The sequence below is a fragment of the Trachurus japonicus genome, chromosome 22, assembly GCF_045865225.1.
Source record: "Trachurus japonicus isolate A0001 chromosome 22, Traja_1.0".
NCBI lineage: Eukaryota > Metazoa > Chordata > Actinopteri > Carangiformes > Carangidae > Trachurus > Trachurus japonicus.
Genome location: NC_140928.1, coordinates 7,934,933 through 7,956,583, shown reverse-complemented (window position 1 = coordinate 7,956,583; position 21,651 = coordinate 7,934,933). Strand labels below are relative to the sequence as shown.

The 21,651-nt window shown below is 42.2% G+C and overlaps 1 protein-coding gene across 1 annotated transcript; it reads left to right on the top strand.

The window, feature by feature from the left end:
• The first annotated feature begins 12,840 nt into the window (after positions 1 to 12,840).
• Positions 12,841 to 18,171, top strand: nceh1a (neutral cholesterol ester hydrolase 1a). Its single transcript, XM_085767561.1, has 5 exons — positions 12,841 to 13,132; positions 14,923 to 15,178; positions 16,023 to 16,092; positions 16,261 to 16,432; positions 16,913 to 18,171. Exons 1-5 carry the CDS (start codon positions 12,992 to 12,994, stop codon positions 17,534 to 17,536), a joined length of 1,263 nt encoding a protein of 420 aa, XP_085623687.1. The 5' UTR covers positions 12,841 to 12,991; the 3' UTR covers positions 17,537 to 18,171.
• The last annotated feature ends 3,480 nt before the right edge of the window (positions 18,172 to 21,651 follow it).

The window sequence follows — 21,651 nt, the reverse complement described above, 5'->3', positions numbered from 1 at the left end:
AGCAGCGAGCGAGAGGAGAACCGGGGAACTTAGGGGGAGTTCCCGTTAACAGAGCGGCGGGGAGGGGCGGGGGCTCCGGAGACTGACAGGTCGCTATAGTGGCTCATTAGTGGCACAGGTGAAGAAAAACAAATATGACATTGATCCTAAAGGAATATTAAAGCCACATCCACTGTCGGCGTAAATAGCTAAATACTTGTAGGTTTATTTATTTCCCTTTACTATTGAGGTAGGCTAAGATATTTTTCTATATGATGAGATGCCGATTCCTATTTCTGAATAGGTGAACCTTTAACTTTGTAGCCTAAATGTTATTGCTATATTTTTTATGACAAATGAAGGCACTAATTGACATTTAGGCCTATGTTGATTATAGACGAATATGTTGATAACTTTCTCAATCAGTTCATCGTTTGTTTGTTTTATTCAACCAGGCCAACTGTCCAAGACTCACTTAGCCTATATGAAATAGAAAGTAGGCTAGTAGCTAAATATAACAAGTAGCCTATGTATATATTCACATTTGAGATGATGAAACTGTGAATTCTGGGGTGTTTTTGCTTTAAAGATTTGATTTAATTGATTTGATAATGCTGAATAATTCATTGTAACTTTATTTTTTGTTGTTGTCAAAACTGGTCGGCTATAGTGTTCAGGCTAGTGGCTCATTAGTGGCACAGGTGAAGAAAAACAAATATGACATTGATCCTAAAGGAATATTATAGCCACATCCACCGTCAGCATAACTGTGATAAATAATTGTAGGCTACTTTTATAATAGATTATTTATTTCCCTTTACTATTGAGGTAATATAATTTTCTATATGATGAGATGCCGATTCCTATTTCTGAATATTATAGGTGAACCTACCTTAAACTTTGTAAATGTTATTGTTATATTCAGTGGCGTAGTCTATGTGATACTTGGGTATACTCAGTATACCCACTGAAAATGCATTAATATTTCAGTATACCCACTACAATAGCTAAAGGTATGAACAGCGTACCCACCTAAAAAGCAGTATACCCACTACAACCAATTAGACTACACCACTGGCTATATTCTTTTGACAAATTAAGGCACTAACTAACATTTATGTTGATTATAGACAAATATGTTGATAATTTTCTCAATCATTTGCTTTATAAAATTAGCTTGTTTTATTCAATCAGGGCAACTGTACATGCCTCATTTATATAGAAAGTAAATATAACAAGTAGCCTATGTGTATTCACATTTGAGATGATGAAACTGTTGAATTCTGGGGTGTTTTTGCTTTAAAGATTTGACTCAATTGATTTGATAATGCTGAATAACTCAATGTAACTTTATTTTTATTTTTGTCAAAACTGGTGCTAAGTGCTAAGCTATTTGAATCTTGGTGTATAGGCCTGTGCAGAGCGATTGATATAACATATATCAATCGCTCTGGGCCTGTGATGATACAACGTGAAAGCTCAATCTGACAGGTAGCTATAAAACGATATTTCCCATGAAATAAGTTCCTTTTATAAAATGCATCAGTTAGTTTTCAAAACTTATCCCAACAAATAACACACCGCAATAAATTACACTCTAAACCGAGAAAAACAAAATGTCATTCACTCGTTGAGAAATATGACACTAATTAGGCATTTGGCTGTACAACCTGTCATTCTTGTTTATTTATTTATTTATTTATTTGGAATATAATAAACATGTGGCTTTATGCTGCAGTACAGTAGGCTACACTGGAACAATGACAGGTGTAGCTATACGTCAGGACGTACGACTGGTTCTCACAGTTGGGTCCCAGGATGTCAGGGGGTCATTTGGGGGGTTTTTACTCACACCTGTTAATGTCCTGTCTTTCAGTTTCACTCTCACTAGAGATGAGTCAAGTGAGATAATGTAAGATAATGACTCATTTAGTCACACGCTTTACATAATTATCAATGATATCAGCAACAAAGCATCTTCTTATTGCCACTTTGGGGCCTGAGCTCCAATGCCGTAATAGTTTAACCTTCAGTGGAAGTAGTAGGCTATCCCACTCATCACTGAAGCTACATGAGGATCTCGAAACAACCACCACAGTCTAAGTGTAGGAGGTTTATGCCCTGGGCCTCCTTTCAAATAATCTGTGAATTAACCATGACAAAACTGGAGTACAGTGTTCAGACCAGGCAGCAGCAGCAGCAGCAGCAGCAGGTATAGTTCAGCTACACAACTAATTTGGTGGAGTAAGACTTCTCCTGTGTTTCTATGGAGACCAGGTTGTCGACTGTACGGCGCTGACTGCAGATCGTGATAAAGTCACTCTAGAGTTTATAAATGTAGATAAGAGGAATTTATTTCCAGTAAGACAAGTGAAACCCACGTATCCACCTCAGGTGATCTATGGAGATGTCAGCCCCCATTGCTAGTTAATGAACTCTGCCATGAGATGCACATGGTCAAAGGGGTCGACGCGTCCTCCATCGACGTTATGAAAGGCCGTGATGATGACACTGGCGCCACTTGATCGTAGACTTTAAACCACAGTTTTAGCAGATGACCCAGGAGGAGGGGGGGAGAAAAAACAGCTAAAACGGGATCTGGTCTGTGGTTGCAGGCAGCGCTGGCGGTGTGAAGTTACTGTGCCGATGATTGAGAGTAAGACCTGCTGATGGACGATGTGCGGTGGATTTGATTTAAAGCACCCCAGCTCTTAAACACATGCACACATACACTCCCAGAAACACACACCAACTCACACCTAAGATCCCCCCCCCCCCACCACCACCTCTCTCTCTCTCTCTCCAAATCCTGCAGGAATGTGTCTCCTATAACAACATCAACTATCACAAGGCCCACATCACATGACAAGAAGGGCCTGTTTGTGTGTCCGTGTGTGTGCATCTCAGAGAGAGTGTGTGTGTGTGCACGCTGGACAGTACCTTGTTCTGCCCGTGGGGTAAAAATAAACACGAACACTCAAGTAGTGAAGGAGCCAGTCCAGCGTTACAGGATCAGAGGAGGATCAGTTCGAGGGATAACAAGAATTCGCCTAAACATTTTAGACCAACTTACATAACAAGTCCCTGAAGGCAGCGGAGAGCAAAATACAATTCTACCCCGGCCGCTGCATCTAATTTTGTTTGCCGTGCCCATGCAGGAAAACTGCCCGGATACGTTTCCACATATTGCACCCGGTGAAGAACAGCAATAATGTAGAACTTCAAAAGTTTCTTTTCACCCAAATTACTCATTTAGCTGCGGTGGTATTTCGCCTCGGAGGAAGATTTGGACTTATTTGCACAGTCATTTAGATTGCATTCTATTAAATTGTCTCTTCCTGCTATATTTGCACTGTGTTTAGTTCAGGGTGGTGAACAAAACAAGGGGAGGCATCGTCTGGTCTCCTGCACAAGTCAGATAGCCTACAGCATGCTCAATAGATTGGTGACTTGCAACTTTGCAAACTTTTAACAAGAGGAAGCAGAAATTGATCTTTATGAACAAGCTTGTACCAGATACATGTGCAAAGTTTTGCAAACGTAATCTACCTCATCTTAGCCAGCTAAATTAAGCTATAGCGCAGTTAGTATGAGCTAATGGCAAGATTTTTAGAGGGTTAAGTGCACAGTGAATGTTGCAGTGTTCAATTTAGTGTTAAACATTAACCTTGTGCTGCTGTGACTGTCAAAATCTTTACAAAAGATATGTGAAAAATTGGAGCAAATAAAATGTGGCTATAGCCTCAACAAGGGCTTGAGTGGGAGAAAGTATAAAAACCTATAAAATGAACTGTTAGCATCGCCATGGAGGCTAACGATGTCTCACAATGAACATGGGTCACTCTGTGAACAACAAGCCTTTGAGGGGGGAAACCTGAGGAGAAGAATGTGCAGCTTTTCCCACAGAAAAGGTAAAAAACACCCTCACTGAAATTCAAAAAGCACCGAGCCGTCCTGAACCAGTGATAGCTGCATCACAGAGACAGAGGGCTGGAGGGACAAAAAGAAAAAAGAAACGAGGGTGCTGACACATCGTGACAAAATGGAACAGGGAGTGTCACTCAGCACCTCACACACTAATGTGCATACACTACACCCGCGCACACACACGCATACATGCTGCACATGAGAGCTTTGCCTTAAGGACATGGCACCTGGATCTGAGCTTCTGCTGAAAGCAACAGATGTCAGAAATACAGAATCACATATAGAGCCAAGGACAAGCAGGTCACACACAACAGCCATACTCACTTTCACACACAACCACAGTTCAGTTTTCCAGGCCTCGATGTGGCAGACAGAGGCAATAGCTCATTACTAAATCCAAGTTAATAAAAAACCCCAGACAGCACCTGTGTTTTTACAAGGTGAGCCTGCTCGCCTGCGTACAATATGCAGGCTTCCCGAGCCGAGCCGAGCGCTGCATCTTTGTTAGTTTGGGTTTAGTCTCCACGGGGAGATGTTTGTAGAAAGAGGAAGAGTTTTATTAGAGCGCTACACGATACCAGCTGTCTAAACTGGCTCCCATCTCCAGACCAAGACACTCTTTTCCCATCCTCTAGCAGCTCCTCAACATTTAAAGGTCCTCATCCGCCGCGGCCCCAGTGTCCAAATGTTCTCGTTCTCACATTTTCAAAGCACTCAAGCTACAAATTTGCTAAAAAGAAAAACCCCACAAGCCGCAACCACAGACTTATGTGCTAATAAAACGGCAATCGCTCACATATTTATAATGTGGGCGTACATCTGGATGTAAAACCCCTCCTTCTCACCATATCTGCCTATTTATCTATGTAGCCTATCTTCTCTGGTTGCTGCCTCCTGCATCACTCACTCACACCCTCTCACCGCCGCAACAGCTGCCTCTTGTCAGCGTCGCTGTGCAGCAGCTGAGGACGAGGGGTGGAGTGCGAAATCGTGTTTAACTGCCTTTGGTTCTGGCCGAAGGGGAGGGAGTCGTGGTGGTGGTGGTGGTGGTGTTGGGGAGGTGGGGGTTTGGTTAACAGAACATCAGGATCCCATTTAGGCCAGAGCCAGGCTCATGGGAGTGGGACAGGGTGTCGGCTGCTGAGTATGTTGGGGGAGGAAGTGGGATGTTGTGTGTGTGTGTGTGGATGTTAGCATGTTTAAAGCATGTTTAATCACAGCTGTTGTGTTCATCTCCACCGCCTCGTGTGCATGTGTACATCGTCTTTCATGTGGTGATGCGTATTTTGCCACTGTTTCCATCAAAGACTCTGCGGTCTCTCCTCGGGGAGAACAGTACAACACTGTCCTCACGCTCCTCCAGGTTAAAGGTCAGAGGCTGAGGCATGCGACTGTCCGCAGCGGTCCCTGTCTGACACTTGACCCTTTGACCTCTCCCTCTCTCTCTGCCAGCCTGATTCTCTTTTTCCAAACTGTAGGATGCACAAACTAAAGGAAACTGGTGGTGCGCTGCGATCTGCTGCCGGCTACAGCGGACAGACTATACCATCTGTCTTCTGAAGTCCAGGATCCCCAGGAGACCGACGGAAAAGTTGACTCTGACAGAAACTAGATATGAGCTGGCACTGAGTTAGCGGTGGAAAGATTTGGTTGGGAGCGGAGGGGATAGGGGTGTGACGAAGAAAAAAAAATGAGGAGAGAAACTGTGAAACTGGTAATGAGGATATTTTCACTAACTACTCCGACTAATGTCTTCCTGCCTGAGACCAGATCAGCACTACATAGATTATAATGTATATAACTGTGTTGATTTCACTCCTATAGACAGTAAAGGAAAGATTTTTAACTTGCTGCGGGAGATAACATTAGTCAGAGGCCTGTCTCTGCCTCTGGCTGCTTTGTGTGGGCATTTGAGACAGTAAATGAGATTCGGAAAACATCTCTAATGTATTGTTGTTAGCCGGCCTGGGAATTATGACTCAGAATCAACTTAGCATAATAGACTCCTCTGTTTGTTTTTCATTAAATTATGTTCAAATTGTGTGAAAAAACCTACAGAGCAGATGAAGGAGAAACAGATACAAGGATAAGAGTCTGCAGCCGTTTTTCTAGCAACTCAGAGTGATGCCAGCAAGCTTTCATTGCTCAGTCTAACAAGACATTAAAGACAAATCTTAAACTTTCCATGCATGGATGTTATTTGTTTGGTGGTTATGGTTGATATCCGACTAAAAAACAATATTGTCCCGGGAGGTTGTGGGATTGCAAAACTCAGTAGGATTCAACTGCTGGAATCCATGCATGTCCGTGCAGCTTTTGTGGTAACGCATCAAATCATTGCTCAGATATCTCAGGGCCAACAAACAGACCAACAGACAGACACTGACATCCTGAAAGCCACATGACGAGCATGGCTTAAAAAAAAAAAAAAAAAAGGAGTACTGATTCTCTGTAACAGATGAAAAGAAGCAGATGGATCTTTTTCTCATTTTGGAGCAGTTTTTTCTCACTGTCACTGTCCACAGAGATCCTTTTCTTTTTGGTAGGGCATCCCCCTCCATGAAGGAAATGAAAACCACATTACACATGATGTGTTAATAGCTAGTGGAGAGTGCAGCGTGTGAATCCAGTCTAGGAGATGTTTGAGTTAATCAAGATCAGCACTGTTTCACATCCTCACTTCATTGCTGGCGCGGGAACAAAGCCTCGTCTCATGTTGCAAGAGTGATTGCAACAATTTGAGGCTACTTGAGTTGAACTGTTAAAGTTGCGCTTAATACACACGAAGCAGAAAAATCACCATGATTGCGTTCGCCCTGCATGCAACTAAACACACACATAAGTCATTGAGCCATCAGACAATGCGAGACAAAACACCGTAACGCCCTTTGCTATAGAGGAGAATGTCTGGTCTGTGGGTGCTAAGATGTAAAGGCTGCATTGAAGAAGAACAATAACAACACAGAATAGCATACTGGCTGCGATGATGGCTTTATTTCTTCAGCAGCAGAAGCAGACAGCCTCCAAGCAGCTAAGAACACTGTGTGCTTGAACGCCTCGCACCAACAACAGCATGCAACCCGGCGTAAAACCCGGGCCTCCTTCTGTTCTGTTCTCTCAGAGGTAACACCTTACATTGCAGAGGCCAAAATAACAACAGGTTGTTGTTTGTCATTTCAGAAATAGTCCATGTTGCAGCTGAAGCATCCAACTGGCCCGCTTGTCCATGACATTCCTAAATACCACAATACATTATTGTCACTCTGCATGTTTAAGTATATGGATGTGTGCACCCAGAGAGACAATGCACAGCATCCGAATGTGAGCCGTGTTGAAATGATCTATTCAAATAAGAGATAAAATGAGAATGTCAGTCAATTTGATGTAGAAAATGTACATGAACAAGCTATAACACAGTCTGTAATGGTTCCTAGGTGGCAGTAAAAGTCCTTACAACTCTTCAGCTCCAGCTCTTACACTGACAACAAAGACAACAAGAGCTCTGTCCATGTTCTTCTTATTTTGAGTTAAATTGCACATATTTCAGATGATGTTACATCTTACTAGGCTTATATTTCACTATTGCTATGGCCTATTTGTGGCCAGTGAGAGGTTGTGCTCATTCTTGTACTCATTTCTTTTTATGTGTTGTTGATTGTTTTGTTCCTGTTTTTTGGTTTGTAATGTATTTTAGGACCCCCTCGAAAACGAGAGGATTGCTCTCAAGGTGTTTATCACCCTACTCAATAAAAAATTTAAATGAATGTTATTGATTTCTTTAGCGATTCAAATAGAAAAAGGGGATAAATCAACAGGGAATTCAGTCGGATTATTGGCTGGTAATGTAGATGTTCTTGCTCTGGTGGCTGTTGCCAATCGTCACAAGTGCTGCTTCATCACAATGGAGAGTGCAGGAATCCACCAAGCTTGCAGCTTTTTCTTTTTTTTTTTTAGTATCAAAAGCTCATTTCCTCTTCACTGGAAATGCTGCTTCATCCTTTTGTTGGTGGCAGGTTATCCATATTCAGAGCCTCGTGTATTGCATGTTCCCACCGGTCCTCCAGGATGAGTAAAGAAGGGGGCGACGTCGACCTGAAAAGAGCTCTGACACAGCTGTTGGACATTTCAGAGAATGGACATTTCACCTGGGCCAAGCTGAAATAAAGTGCACTTCACTTCTCATCTCCCTCTGATTCACTCAGACACTGACACATAAGCCTGAGCCATAATACGCACAGGCATGCATTCATCCCTGAACAGTCATACCCATCCAAGCCCCTGTCAGCATCCCCACTGAAGTGTCTCTCCCTCTCAGACACATTTGGGGAAGAACATTCCCGATTTTACACGCATATTAGCTACATCGTGATAATGTAAATTATGTGTGCAGAAGAAGTGTTTTCGTCTTTTGGGAGGACGTTTAAAAGATAAAAAGGGAGCGAGGACAAAAAATATCTTGTTCGAGCTAATGGACCCAACAGTGCCAGGGATGGATCCAAATAATAAAACTACTGTGTGTGGCACATTTTCTTTTCACCACTGCCAATTAGCCAAGTGTCCTGTCATCTCTTCTTGCAGCGAGATGTTGTAAAACATCTTTTGCATCTTTTATTCTTTCTCCCTGGTTAATTTGGGATAAAATCTTCTGAAAAACAATAACGAAGAATAACAGCAGCAGTTAGGTCAAGGTGCTTCTCATTGATAAAACATCTTGCAACAGTAATTTGTCCTCAAAAGTGTGTCAGGAAATAGTCTGAAAAACGAGACAAGACTTCACCGAAATGGAAAACCTCTATTTCTGCCTCATGCCGTTTAGTCATGTTAAATGACCATAAGTGTAATTCCAGTCAGTGACACAAGAGAGGGGCCCTCTCTCTGCCCTCCATACCACAGACTGGAGGGAGACGCCAGACGAACACACAGGAGGGAGGGAGGTGGGGGGCGGGGGGTGCAGGAAGAGGGAATTTTAATGCACACTCTCTTACACCACACACACACACGTACACACTAACACGAAAGCCTATATATCACATTATCGTTTACAATTTAAGCGTTCTGCTGACGCTCTCATTCAGAGGGATTTTTTTGGAAAGAAGGTAAGTACAGCATCTGTGTCTGACTTATAGTGATCTTCTGAGTGTGAAACATCGACACCCCCCACCCCAACACCCCCATAGGATGTAGGATTACAAGATGACTTTTAAAAAAGTGTGTATTTCTGTGCATCATGAGTAATAGAGAAGGGGGGCCATTTGAGCCAGAGGGTGAAATGAGCCATTTCCTATGTCTAGGTAACTATAAACAAAAGTAATGATGTCACAACAAATTAGGGAAGTAGAGAAGCTAACACGTTACTCAATCTGTTACTCAATCCATCAAATGGATTGGACTGTCAGCAAACCAGAGGAACATGAGTATTCATTATGTTACTGAAGGTCTTCTGTACTTTGTTTTAACATTTGTTAAATCTCAAGGGGGGGAGGGGAGGGGGTTTAATTTATTTACCACATCCACATGCTCATGTTTTTACCTGGAACATGGAGCCAGTTGTGCCATGAGGAGGAGGAAGAGGAGGAGGAGGAGGAGGAGGAGGAGGAGGGTCAGTCATGCTGCAGCCTCTGCCTGGGACTCAGGACTTGGAGCCAGTCTGGGTGGATACAGGCTAGTTGACTCCCTCAAATAAACATAAAAATAAACATTCAGCAACCCGGTCATTTACTGCACATGACATGTACACACTGTTGATATAATTAAGAATCTAATTCCTAAACTTTTTTTGTTGTCTGACTATTACGCAGCACACAGCCTGTTTGCCTACCTCCCTTAGATGAGAAGGCATGCGCCAGTCACTCAAGGACAGCTTCTATCCACAGGCCGTCAGGCTGCTTAACAGTAGCTCTTAGTGCTAAGTGCAATTTTTTTTATTGATTGTTATCTAACTATTTTATGATTATTTATTTATTAATTGTTTTTTTATTGTGTTGAGGGTTGAAGAGGTGTCTGGCACACTGCTTTTCATTGCATTGAACTGTACACAGTACCTTGAATGTATACGACAATAAACTAACTAACTATTACAAACCGCTATTGCAAACCAAACTAAAAGTTCTACATGCAAACCATTTCCAGTAAACTTTTGAGTAGAGTGAGTGGATTTGGATTTTGGGTTTTGCATCAAGTCTTTCTGCATGTTCTTAAACTCAAAACACAAGATAATGATTTTACATTTTTTTGACTGTTCACATACAGCTTATATTTTTCACCTCTGCTCCTCTAACATTTCTCATAATGCTACTTTAATTGATTCTTCATACACACTCGAGCCAGCAACAAAGTTTAGCTTTGCAGAAGTCACCAGTCTGATTTCTTCAGATACTGCATTTTTTTAGTTGGGACCTGAGGTTTATTAAGTAAGTATTATTATTAACAAATAATACAATGTTATTTTGCAGTAAAAATTATATTCTGTGGTATCACTACTGCAAACCAAACAAACCATCTTACCTGCATGTGGTTAGACCAAGATAAGCATCATAGCACCACTGACAACTAACAGTAATAAATCCTGTATGCTGGCAACTCTAAACAACATGCTGTGTTTCGTTTGTGTAAAAAACATTGGCCGATCCATTTTTGTTGTGTGTTTTTTATATGTTCATATTATGTGACTATTTCTTGGCTGAGAGCTAAAACTTTGTGAAGTCTATGCCGGTTGCGTGGCAACCACCGGCCCTGAAATAGTCCAGCACAGCAACTCCCTGTACAAAAAATCACAAACTGACATTTTTACACCTAAGTTTTGGGAGTGATTCCACAAACAGCATAGAAGTTGTTAATTAGCGAGTGTGTAGAGGTTTTTTTATTTTATTTCTGCCAAGCCAAGATAAGCAGGTCTTTCCTGTGGCCGTATGTTGAATAGAAACATCACTCCTCTCATCAAGGGCTTGGCAGGAAAGTTGAAAAGTGTATTTCCGAAAGATTCTTTTGAGTCTTTGCAACCATCTGTTAATGTGCGAGGTCATGGTACAAGGTCGCTACTATTGCTGAGTAACTCGACCGCACAAACAGCACATGCTCTACAAGTTGTCTAGTTCAGACACATTCATATTCTCATTGCATTTTAAAATCAATTATAATATCTTGTTATTTTGCACTATGACTTCCTATAACTTGCCATATGCTTCTCCTGAGGACTCAGTCTGATCCTCCAACAGGCTAATCTGACATGGTCTAGTGGTCTGGCTGCTATGTTTTGGAAAACGGGCCCAGTGCAGGGGTCAGATCCTCATCAGCTCTGATGTTTGTTTACATTCTCACACAGAGCCACCAGGGACGGACAGTGGCCATTTAAAAGTTAAACCGTGGGAAGAAGCAGGGCGATAAATAGCACACAGAGAGAGAGTGAGAGAGGGAGAGTGAGGCAGCGATACTGAGGCTGTCTGCACCGTGTCGCTCTTTGCTTCCCCGAGACTGTGACCTGGATTCAGACCAGTCTCTTAAAAACCAGTCACTGTGGCCTCAGCGGTCGAGGGGGACACAGACCATGGATCTGCAGCGTCCTTGGTTATGAAAAACGGCCAAAAGAATCAACTTGAAAACGAGAAAATCTTTTGATATCAAGCCAAGTCATTTCTGTAATTGATTTAAAAGTCATGCATGCAGCAGATTTTACTCGGGTGGTTTTGATCTCTCAGTGATTCATTCATGTGCTGGCCCCGGTTTAAATATTCAACAGTACTGATTTTACTGGACACTTCAATGTCAACAGAAAAAAAAGAGAGCCTTTTATCTAAAAACAAATGGAGACAAAGAAAAGTAAAGATTTTACAGCACTGTAGAGGGATCAATAGGCTGCTAACAGCAAACTTTCACCACTAATGCCTGCAAGAGAGACTTCAGTCCAGTATTGATGTCCTTATATGAACACGGATCAATAATCAGTGAGAAAGGTGCTGTTCATTTTACCACATGGTTAAAAACTTTTCAAAACATCAAACACAGGGTTTTTATTGCAAATAATTTACTAATGGTGGAAAGTTCATTCTAATTTTCACTCATTTCACAGCAATTTATCAAGTAAATTGCCGTTTAATAAACAGAATAGCTGCACGCTGATTTCTTCTAAGAGCATGCTGCTTTAATGGCCTGTAGCATTTACAGGAAATTATCAAATTAAGAGTTGCAAAAAGAGTCTAAAATTGCAATTGAAGAGGAGGTATTGTTTTTGACTATTTCCTCCATTCGGCCTCTACAAGTGACTTATCACATGACCGATACTATATTTTCCCCTCTTAAATCATTAAAAGCAACAATATTATTATTATTACTAAGTTATAATCTCCTATTCAACTTTCTTACTTCAGTGAAGTTGTCTTGACATTGTCTGATATTAAATGTGACTGCAGTCTGCAGATCTGTTGCGCCTCACTGTGGTCACATGTGCGTAATACAACTTTGTACAAACAGCATTAAAAAAAAAGAACTCACTTTCCCAGATGCCCATTTGTAGTCGACCTCTCTACCTGCCAAAATAAAAGCATAACAACTCGTCAAGTACCTTGATAAAAACAAAACATACCAAGACAAAAAAACTTCTTATTAAGTTTCAGGCTGAGGAAGATGACAGAAGAGACAGAAAAAAACATACAGTCAATAATATAGAAAAAAACTAAATTTAAATTTACAAACAGCAAAGTGATAGGCTATATACATATATCCTAAGTAATGGCCTCATTCACAGTTCACAGCTAATTATTCCCCTAAAAAGATCAAATCTGAGCCCACAAACTGGCATATGCACAAGTGTTTAATTCTGTCAAATAAACAAAATTGTTAAAAAATAAATAAAAAATAAAAAGTTTTATTTTGAAGTTTTGCGGAAGTGTTTGATTCTCTGCTCGCTGGCTTTATAATACCGGTTGTAGTGCTAAGTGTGGGCCCCGGTTGGCCCTCCCAGTCCTCCTCCGTCCTGCAGAGTCAGATCAGTGTGAGTCTCGGTCCTCTGGTCTGTTCATGAGTCACTGACTGGAGCAACATACACATCCACACACACGCATACATACACACACACGCGCACACACACAACATGAGGCTGAAGCCGGTTGTCCTTACCGTGCTACTGACGGTGGCGGTGGCTTATTACGTTTACATCCCGATGCCTGATGCCATCCAGGAGCCGTGGAAGCTGATGATGCTGGATGCTGGGTTCAGGACAACGATGCACCTGGTAAGAGAGGAGGTGTTTTCATAAATCCTATTGCATGTTAGGTAAGTAAATGCACCAGCTGCTACAGCTGTGCATTTGTTCTTAGCTCTATAAAGAATATATTACTGACAGGAGATGGTGTCTAATAAAATAAATTGTTTTATTGAATGTGCAACAAAAAATGAAGGGCTACTGTACAAATGGGTGTGAAACAGTGTGATAATGTTGCCTGGTAACCTTCAACTCATTTACATACCCTCTGTCTGCTCTCCTGGACTTTCACCCTTCTGACTTGTAACCTTGTGTTGAATGTGTCAACCCAACCTTAATATAGACCAATTGAGTGATTGTTTATGAGGCGTAACAAGATTATTACATTGTTTATTTAGGATATGCACCCAAAACAAAGGTGTAAAACAGAAACCAGCAGCCAATCATGTCCTGGTATTTTGTCCTGATATAAAGTGAAGTTATGTGCAGTCCACAGTGCTTCTCCTATACCAGATGACAGCATGTCCTTTCATGGTTGTATCGATTATCGCTCTTTAGCAACGGCTGCATGAACCGAAAACTTTCATGAAAGAGCTTTTTCAGTGCATCGCTTTTAAAAAACCTCACCACTGGTCATGGCATTAGTCGCCAAGGAGTGACTTTTATTCTGGGCTTATGAGAGGACAATGAACCCTTCATGTTTACCTTTGGTCTACATTTTGAAAGTAGCCGTGCAAGTTATTTAGTCATCAGTCATCAGTTTCATGTTACTACACAGTTGGAAGGAGTCTCTAGACTGGTTTGCTGTCTGCTTGTTTTTGTTCTTAAAACAAATAATACCAATTCCAATTTATCACTGGATAATGGGTGTCAGAAAGCAGTTCACACCCAGAAGTTACTTTGACCCTAATGCACTCATATTCACCTGCAGCTACTGTAGATTGCTCTTTGTTCCTTTGGTGCAGCTCATGGTGACAGAATAGAAAATTTTAAGATACAATGTGAAACACTGAAGCAGCATAAGAGCATGTGACATAAAACAAAGAGTATGTGTAATAAAATCAGATAAAACAAAGTATTTCTGTGATGTGCAGTCTACATGGAGTTAAAATATAACTTATTTAACCAGCAAAGTTAAAGCAAGATGGTACAAGTTTTGGGACACAGTTTTTTTTCTTGCACTAAAGAATGACTTATTTTTATATTCCAACTTCAGTCACATAATAAATTATAAGGTAGATTCAATGGCATCGACCCAATTCAGGGCCAGTACCGACCTTATTTAGCTATAGATGGAGTGTCAGCTATGATGTGAAGTTGAACGAACTACATGAATTATAGTAGGTGTTTCATTTCATTTATTTTACATGCAGGTGAGGTTTACAGTTTTTAAACTGGACAGGAAGGGATCATTGATCTTTGAGGTGGTTTCAGTATCAGCAGGTACAGAGCTGAGGGATCACAATCGGTATCAAGAGACATGGAAAGATGGAAAAGTCAAAGTCATATTTCTCTTCACATTACTAAGATCTTCAGCCAAAGAAAGTGATAAAACTATTGTTATTATTGCGAAGGTTAAGGTTTATTAGCTGGCTGGACCGAAGGCCAAGCAGCTGTGTGTTCTGGCCTTGGTCTGAGTGTTGAGACAGACCTAGGTTATTGGGGGAGAGGGCAGGACAGACACATCAGTGAGACAGAGAGCAGGAGGACAGAGGTGACTGGGTGAGACAGTCAAGCATTTTCTCTTCTTTTTCTTCTTCTTCATCTGCCTTTCTTCCATCAGCTGTTTAGTTGCAGTAACCTGTTGAATTCGTCCTCAGGCATCTTTGAAGGACTGGCTGGGCCTGGACCATTACGTCACGTCCATCAGGCGGTCCACAGAGGGCTTCGAGGGCATGGTGAAGGGGCTGGACAGCTCCGTGCCCAACGAAGGGGTCCTGCCCGGAGTGAAGGTCAGCGACATCACCTTCGCCGACGTCCCGGTCCGACTGTACGAGCCCCCCGCTGGAGGGGAGGGCCACCTGAGGAGAGGGCTGCTGTTCCTCCACGGAGGAGGCTGGGCCCTCGGCAGCGCCAGTGAGTCATGACACTGATGTCCCTCAGTAGAGTCGACTTTTTACTACACAATTAACAACTTTATTTGCGCTGCAGGTGCCCTTCTTTCAGATGGGAGAAGCTTGTTTAAGAGTTTTGTTTTTTTAATTTTGGATTTTATACAGGTTATAAATGCAACTATAAAATCTTAGGTTTGACTGAAACCTCTTAGACATGGCTTAAAGGGATAGTTCAACATTTTGGCAAACTGGCCCATTGCCATAATCCCGATAGTTTTAGCAGTAGGTCCGTTACCTTTAATTGTCGGTGCAAGCTATTTTTAGAACGGCGGAGCAGAGCTGCGAGCTGCTCAGAGCTACGCTACGGAGGCTCATGGGATTTCTTGGTTTCTCTCATCAAACTCATCAAATACACAATCCAACAACTCCAAAACGCTCTGGTGGACAAGTTGTGACCTGCACATTCACCACGCTATGAGATAATAACAGAACGTTACCAGACAGAGTTGTTTTAGAGGCAAATACAGAGACTGCTTGCTGAAAAACTGCCCCCGTCGGGAACGCGCATCAGCTGTTTTGCACAAATTTACCTCAAAAACATTGTATTTGATGAGTTTGATGAGGGAAACCAACAAACCTACTCCTGAAACTATAGGGATTGTGGCATTTGCCAATATGGTTGAACTATCCCTTTAAGGTTTGGGTTAGAGGATTGTCCAGATTCAACAGGAAAAAAGTTTGTAACTCTTTATCTTGTTTTTTCCAGTAAATTGTCAAATAAACTGATGATTCAACAGGTCGACAGTTGTTCATTTAACTTTCCCACTCTCCTTTATCCTCCTCCTCCTCCTCCTCCTCCTCCTCAGAGAAGGGGTCCTATGACACAATCAACCGAATGGTTTCAGACGAGCTCAACACCGTTGTGGTCTCTGTTGAGTAAGTGTGTTTCAACAGTCACTCTGCTCACAGGGAAAATAAACTTTTCGGGGGGGAGTTATCCTTTAACTATACACTAACTAGAACATGTGCTCACAATCGCATTTTCCGAAACTTTCTAAACCTAAAATATGGTAAATCATAACTGGTAACCATTGTCTGTCATAGGTATCGTCTGTATCCGGAGGTGCACTTTCCAATGCCGTATCTGGACTGCCTCGCTGCCGCCAAACACTTCTTGTCCCCAGAGGTTCTGGCCAAGTACGCGATCGACCCCGAGCGTGTGGCTGTGGCAGGAGACAGCGCCGGAGGAAATCTGGCCGCTGCCGTCGCTCAGGAGGTGAGAGGAGACCTCCTCCTGCAGAAATGTGTGCAGAAGTGTAAATATAGTGTGACGGTTTAAAGGGACAATTTAACATTTTGGCAAATTGGCCCATTGCCATGATCCCTATAGTCATAGCAGTAGGTTTGTTACCTTTAATTGTCGGTGCAAGCTATTTTTAGAACGGCGGAGCAGAGCCGTGAGCTGCTCAGAGCTACGCTTCAGAGGCTAATGGGATTTCTTGGTTTCCCTCATCAAACTCATCAAATACACAATCCAACAACTCCAAAACACTCTCGTGGACAAGTTGTGACCTGCACATTCACCACGCTATGAGATAATAACAGAACGTTATGAGACAGAGTCGTCACCGACAATTAAAGGTACCGCACCTACTGCTATGACTATAGCGATTATGGCAATGAGCTAATTTTCCAAAATGTTGAACTATCCCTTTAAAAGTGCAAGGCCTCAGTAGGTGTCTCTATGTTTCTCCAGATCTCCATAGACGACACTGCACCTGTGAAATTCAGCATCCAGGCTTTGATCTACCCGGTGCTCCAGGCTCTGGACTTCAACACGCCTTCCTACCTGCAGAACCAGAACATGCCCATCCTCTACCGGCCCGTCATGATCCGCTTCTGGCTGCAGTACTTCGGCGCCGACCTCTCCCTGGTGCCTCAGCTGCTCGCGAACAACCACAGCGCCTTGCACCACTCGGCCATCACCCCCGAGCTGAGGTCGCGACTGGACTGGACCGCGCTCTTACCCCCGAAGTACAAGAAGAGCTACAAGCCTGTCGTCGTGGAGAAAGACGCCCAGGGGACGGTGGCGAAGGAGATGGCCGGGCTGCTGGACGTGCGGGCGTCACCGCTGCTGGCCGGACCGGAGGTTCTGGCCAAATGCCCCCGGGCGTACATCCTCACCTGCGAGCACGACGTGTTGAGGGATGACGGGCTGATGTACGCTCGGCGCCTACAGGACGCAGGAGTCACGGTAACCAGCGACCACTACGAGGACGGCTTCCACGGATGTTTCAGCTTCATAGTCTGGCCGCTGGACTTTGATGTGGGGAAGAGGGCGCTCAGGGGTTACATCAACTGGCTGCAGAAGAACTTGTAAGAGTGTGTATGAGTGTGTGCAAGTGAGTAATGGGTGCATGCACCTGTGTATGTGTGCGTGTGTGTATGTGTGCATGTGAGTGTGTCTGTCATTGATAAAAATGCACTACCCCTTTGCTTTGTGAGTTATGGACTTGATAAAGGGCTCGTACATCTGCTCTTTGTGTTAAAAATATAAGATCTAACCTCAGGGCCCTCATGTTCCCGCACACACACACACACACACACACACACACACACACACACACACACACACACACACACACACACACACACACACACACACACCATCTCCAACAGCAACAGCATAGAGTCTGTTCACAGTATCTAGGGGCAAATACAGTCACTAACAGGTTTTTCCACTGAGGGACAAATTGATAAGCTGCTTCTACATCAGTACACTCATTCATACCCCACACTACAACAAAATGCATGAGTGGGAAATGCTTTTATATTTAAAATTTCACAATTAAAGTATATGAAAAAATCCCCGCTCGCTCGAAAAGTTGATGTCAGCAGCAGTGGTTGGTTCTCTTGTGGTTTAAAAAAGAATAATGTTGAACATGTGACAAGCAAAGACAACATTTGTAAACTGATATTGTTTCTTTTAAATAAAATACAGAACTCATTACCTTTCTTAAAGTCTGTATTTAACTTTGTGTGTGTTTGACTGCCGTAGTGAACAGCCTCCCTGTGTGACAATCGCTGCCACAGTTTACTCCAATTATGACCCACACCGTGTTGTGGGCAGAGGATGTTGTAGGATTCTTCCCTTAGGCTTATGAGTATAATGTTTTGAGATTCAAAAAGGTCTAAATACAGAATAACTATGGAGCATTAATAGATCACTACAGTTGCATTCACTTGTCACACTCCAAAAAGTATAAAGAGTTTAAAGAGTATAGGATCATACTTAAAGCAAAAGGGATAAGGATGTCAATTAAAAATATGAAGTTAAATCTACAAATCACAGCTGATCTGATTATTGGTTAATTTGAACCAAAATCCAACCTTGTCAGTGCAGCGATTCTGCTTTTTCTCAACATGTCTTATCTGTGACGTTTGTTTTTCTCAGAAACCATTTAGTAAAAGTTGTGAATGTTGCAAATTTACCAGCAGGTGTGAACGGGGAAGTGAAAAGGGAAACTATACCTGAGCTTGTGCATTAAACAGTGCCTGACGCCTGTTATTGATGACTTGGATTGATTCAAATCAAAAAATTGTAACGCTTTATAATAAGTACACACTATTAAGCATTAAATACTGAATTCATCATTTATAACACATGAATCCTCATTAAAAATATTTTACTCATCATTGATAAGCACTAGCTGTATTTATAAACTAGGCCTACATACTAATGAGTATTCATGCGTTATAAATGAAGAATTCAGTATTTATTAAATGCTTAACTAATGTTTAATAGTGTGTACTCAAAAGAATTTCTTCTCCAAATCATAATACATATTTCCAGATGTGAACTCCCTTGAGGCCTGGACACCAGACAGGAACGAATCACACTGCTGGGTTTGATGACACAGCTGGGTCACCAAAGCCAATAGCATCAGTGATCAATACCACACTGCCCTCTAGTGGTCTGATAACAGCATGGACCTTTAATTGCACTGCACTTCACCAGGTTTTCTCCAATTCAGAGGGAAACACTGCTTTGCAATGACTGCAGTACATTTGTCCCACAGTTTATGTTGCCAGTTGTTTTATGATTTAGCTTTTATGACCAGTTTATGATAAAACATGATTACTATAGATTAAACAACCAAACTGAACATTAAGTAGTTAAAATCCATTCATCCTATTTAAATTTAGCATGAACCCACATAAATATAGCCATCAAACATTGGCTCCACCCATCTAGATTTAATTCAGAGCTCTATATAACGATGATAGAAACGCAGAGGGGTTAAATAGCAAACTGTGTGTCTTGGCCCACGTCTCTGTTGCTCCCACAGTCGCATAAACACGACCAGCCCTTCCACCGATAGGCTCGGCCATTGGCAACATGTCTGTGTGCGATGCATTGTGCTGCCGTAGCATTTTCTGCTCGGGCCTTTTGTTTTATGAAGGAGACAATGAGCAGCTGTAGCGCTCAGGCGGGAATTTAGGGAGATTCCATGACTTTACGGAGAGGAACGCTGGGAGGAGAAGCCTCGGGGGAGAGAGGAGAGGAGTGGAGGGCAGGGGAAGGTGGATGGAGCGTGATCTGTTCTTTTAATAGATTATATGCCTTCTGGGTATTAAACAGCCTCTATAGCTTCAAGGGGGAGGCGGGGGCTTGCCTTCATTCCCAGTGAGGCAACAGCACTCCTTATGCTTTTTCTGTTTTCAATTCTCCTTGTAACTGATCTCAGATTTAGGGGTTTGGAAAATACTTCATGTTTTAAGTCATGGTGTATAAGAGTTTCTCAGCGGGAGCCTGCGCTGCACACAGAGACATGCAGTGTTTACCAAAGCAGTTTTCCAGTGTCAGAGTTTCAAAGTTACAATCCCTGAAACAACACTGTTTCTGATCATATTTGATGGTTTTATTTTATGGTTAGTTTTGTTTTTTCTCAAATTTGTTGTTTCTCACAGTGGTGGATTCCTGCTCAATTTAAATTAGTGTCGTGTTGAGTTAGCTGTAATTTTAAATCACTGAAATCAGCCTCACAGTAAAAAAGAAGGAAAAATGCGTAATACAGAATGAAGAAATGAAATAAAACAGAAATAGTCTCACTTAAGTTCTTGTTTGAACAAAACAAACAAGATACAATATGTTATTCAGAGGTTAAAGGTCAATTTTGTTACCTTTAGATGGACGTGAGCAACTGTTTCCTATCATACTGCTAAACTAAGCTAAGCTAAATTATTCCAAACCACATATAGTTTTTCTCTGTGTCCAGTCTTCATGCTAAGCTAACGGCATGGAATCGATCCTTTCATCTAATCAATATTTATCCCAAAATGTTGAACTATTCCTTTCAGTTTGAACCAGCCAGAAAAAAAGGTTAAAGGTCATCCACTGATGACCGGCCTCGTGAGAAAAAAATAAGAGTAAAAACAAGTAGAAAGACACACTCTGTGTCCACACATGCTCTCTCTGTCTCTCTGTCTCTCTCTGCCTGGTATTGTGGACAGGCATCTCTCTCAGGGTGTCATCTTCCCTGCCTGAGGCCACAGTGTCTTAATTTATCACTCTACCTTCTCCCCTCCTTCTCTCTGACAAGCCTGGGAATTGACTTACTCAAGGGAACCATGCAAAAAAAAAAACCTCTTATCACGTTCTCTTCCGCATTTTCAGATTTTAATCACCGCAGGAAACAAAGTAAATACTTCTCTCCTTCAGATGTGGTGCTCACACTCTCAACCACACTCTCATTCATTTGAAGCCACATACACATCAGTATCCCTGTGTGTGTGGGTGTGTAAAACCCTGTGGCTGTATGGATGCTGGGCTGGTACGACTGTAATTTACAAAGTTTGACACGGGTTCCTGGTTTTGTCCTGAGGGTCACACGTAAAAGCAGGAGGAGCTGCGAACTCCTTCATCTCCACTCTCACTTCCTGACGCCGACAATGGAGCAGGGGTTAAAGGTGGAGGAATGAAAGTACAGGAATCACTCAAGGTTAAGTTGTGCAGATTGAATGACTCCCCTGTGACAAATGCTACTTGGGGCTATACGCTGGGGCGCTTACAATGGCGGGTCATTTGGCTCTAATCGACTTGCATTCTCTCAGATCACCGCACAATAGCAGGAAAGAGAAAAAGAAAAGGCGTTTTTTTGTTTGGTTTTTTTCATCTTAACATTCAGGTGCTGATAATACGCTACCTGCATTGCACTGATACATGCAAGGATGCTGCGTTCAAGTGCTCCGCTCTGACTTTCTATGCCTGATTTTGGACTTGAGACAACAAAGTTACAACATTATTTCAACAGGTTCATCCGTCTGAATAAAGTTTCACCAAATACCAGTGTTACACAGAGTGTGTTGTGTGTTAACCTCTGTGGCCGTTTGCTAAACACTAACACAACCAAATTGTGAAAATGGAAAAGCCGGACAAACTGGAAATGGAATTAAACTACAAACAAAAGGCCAAATACCTTAATAAACCACTTC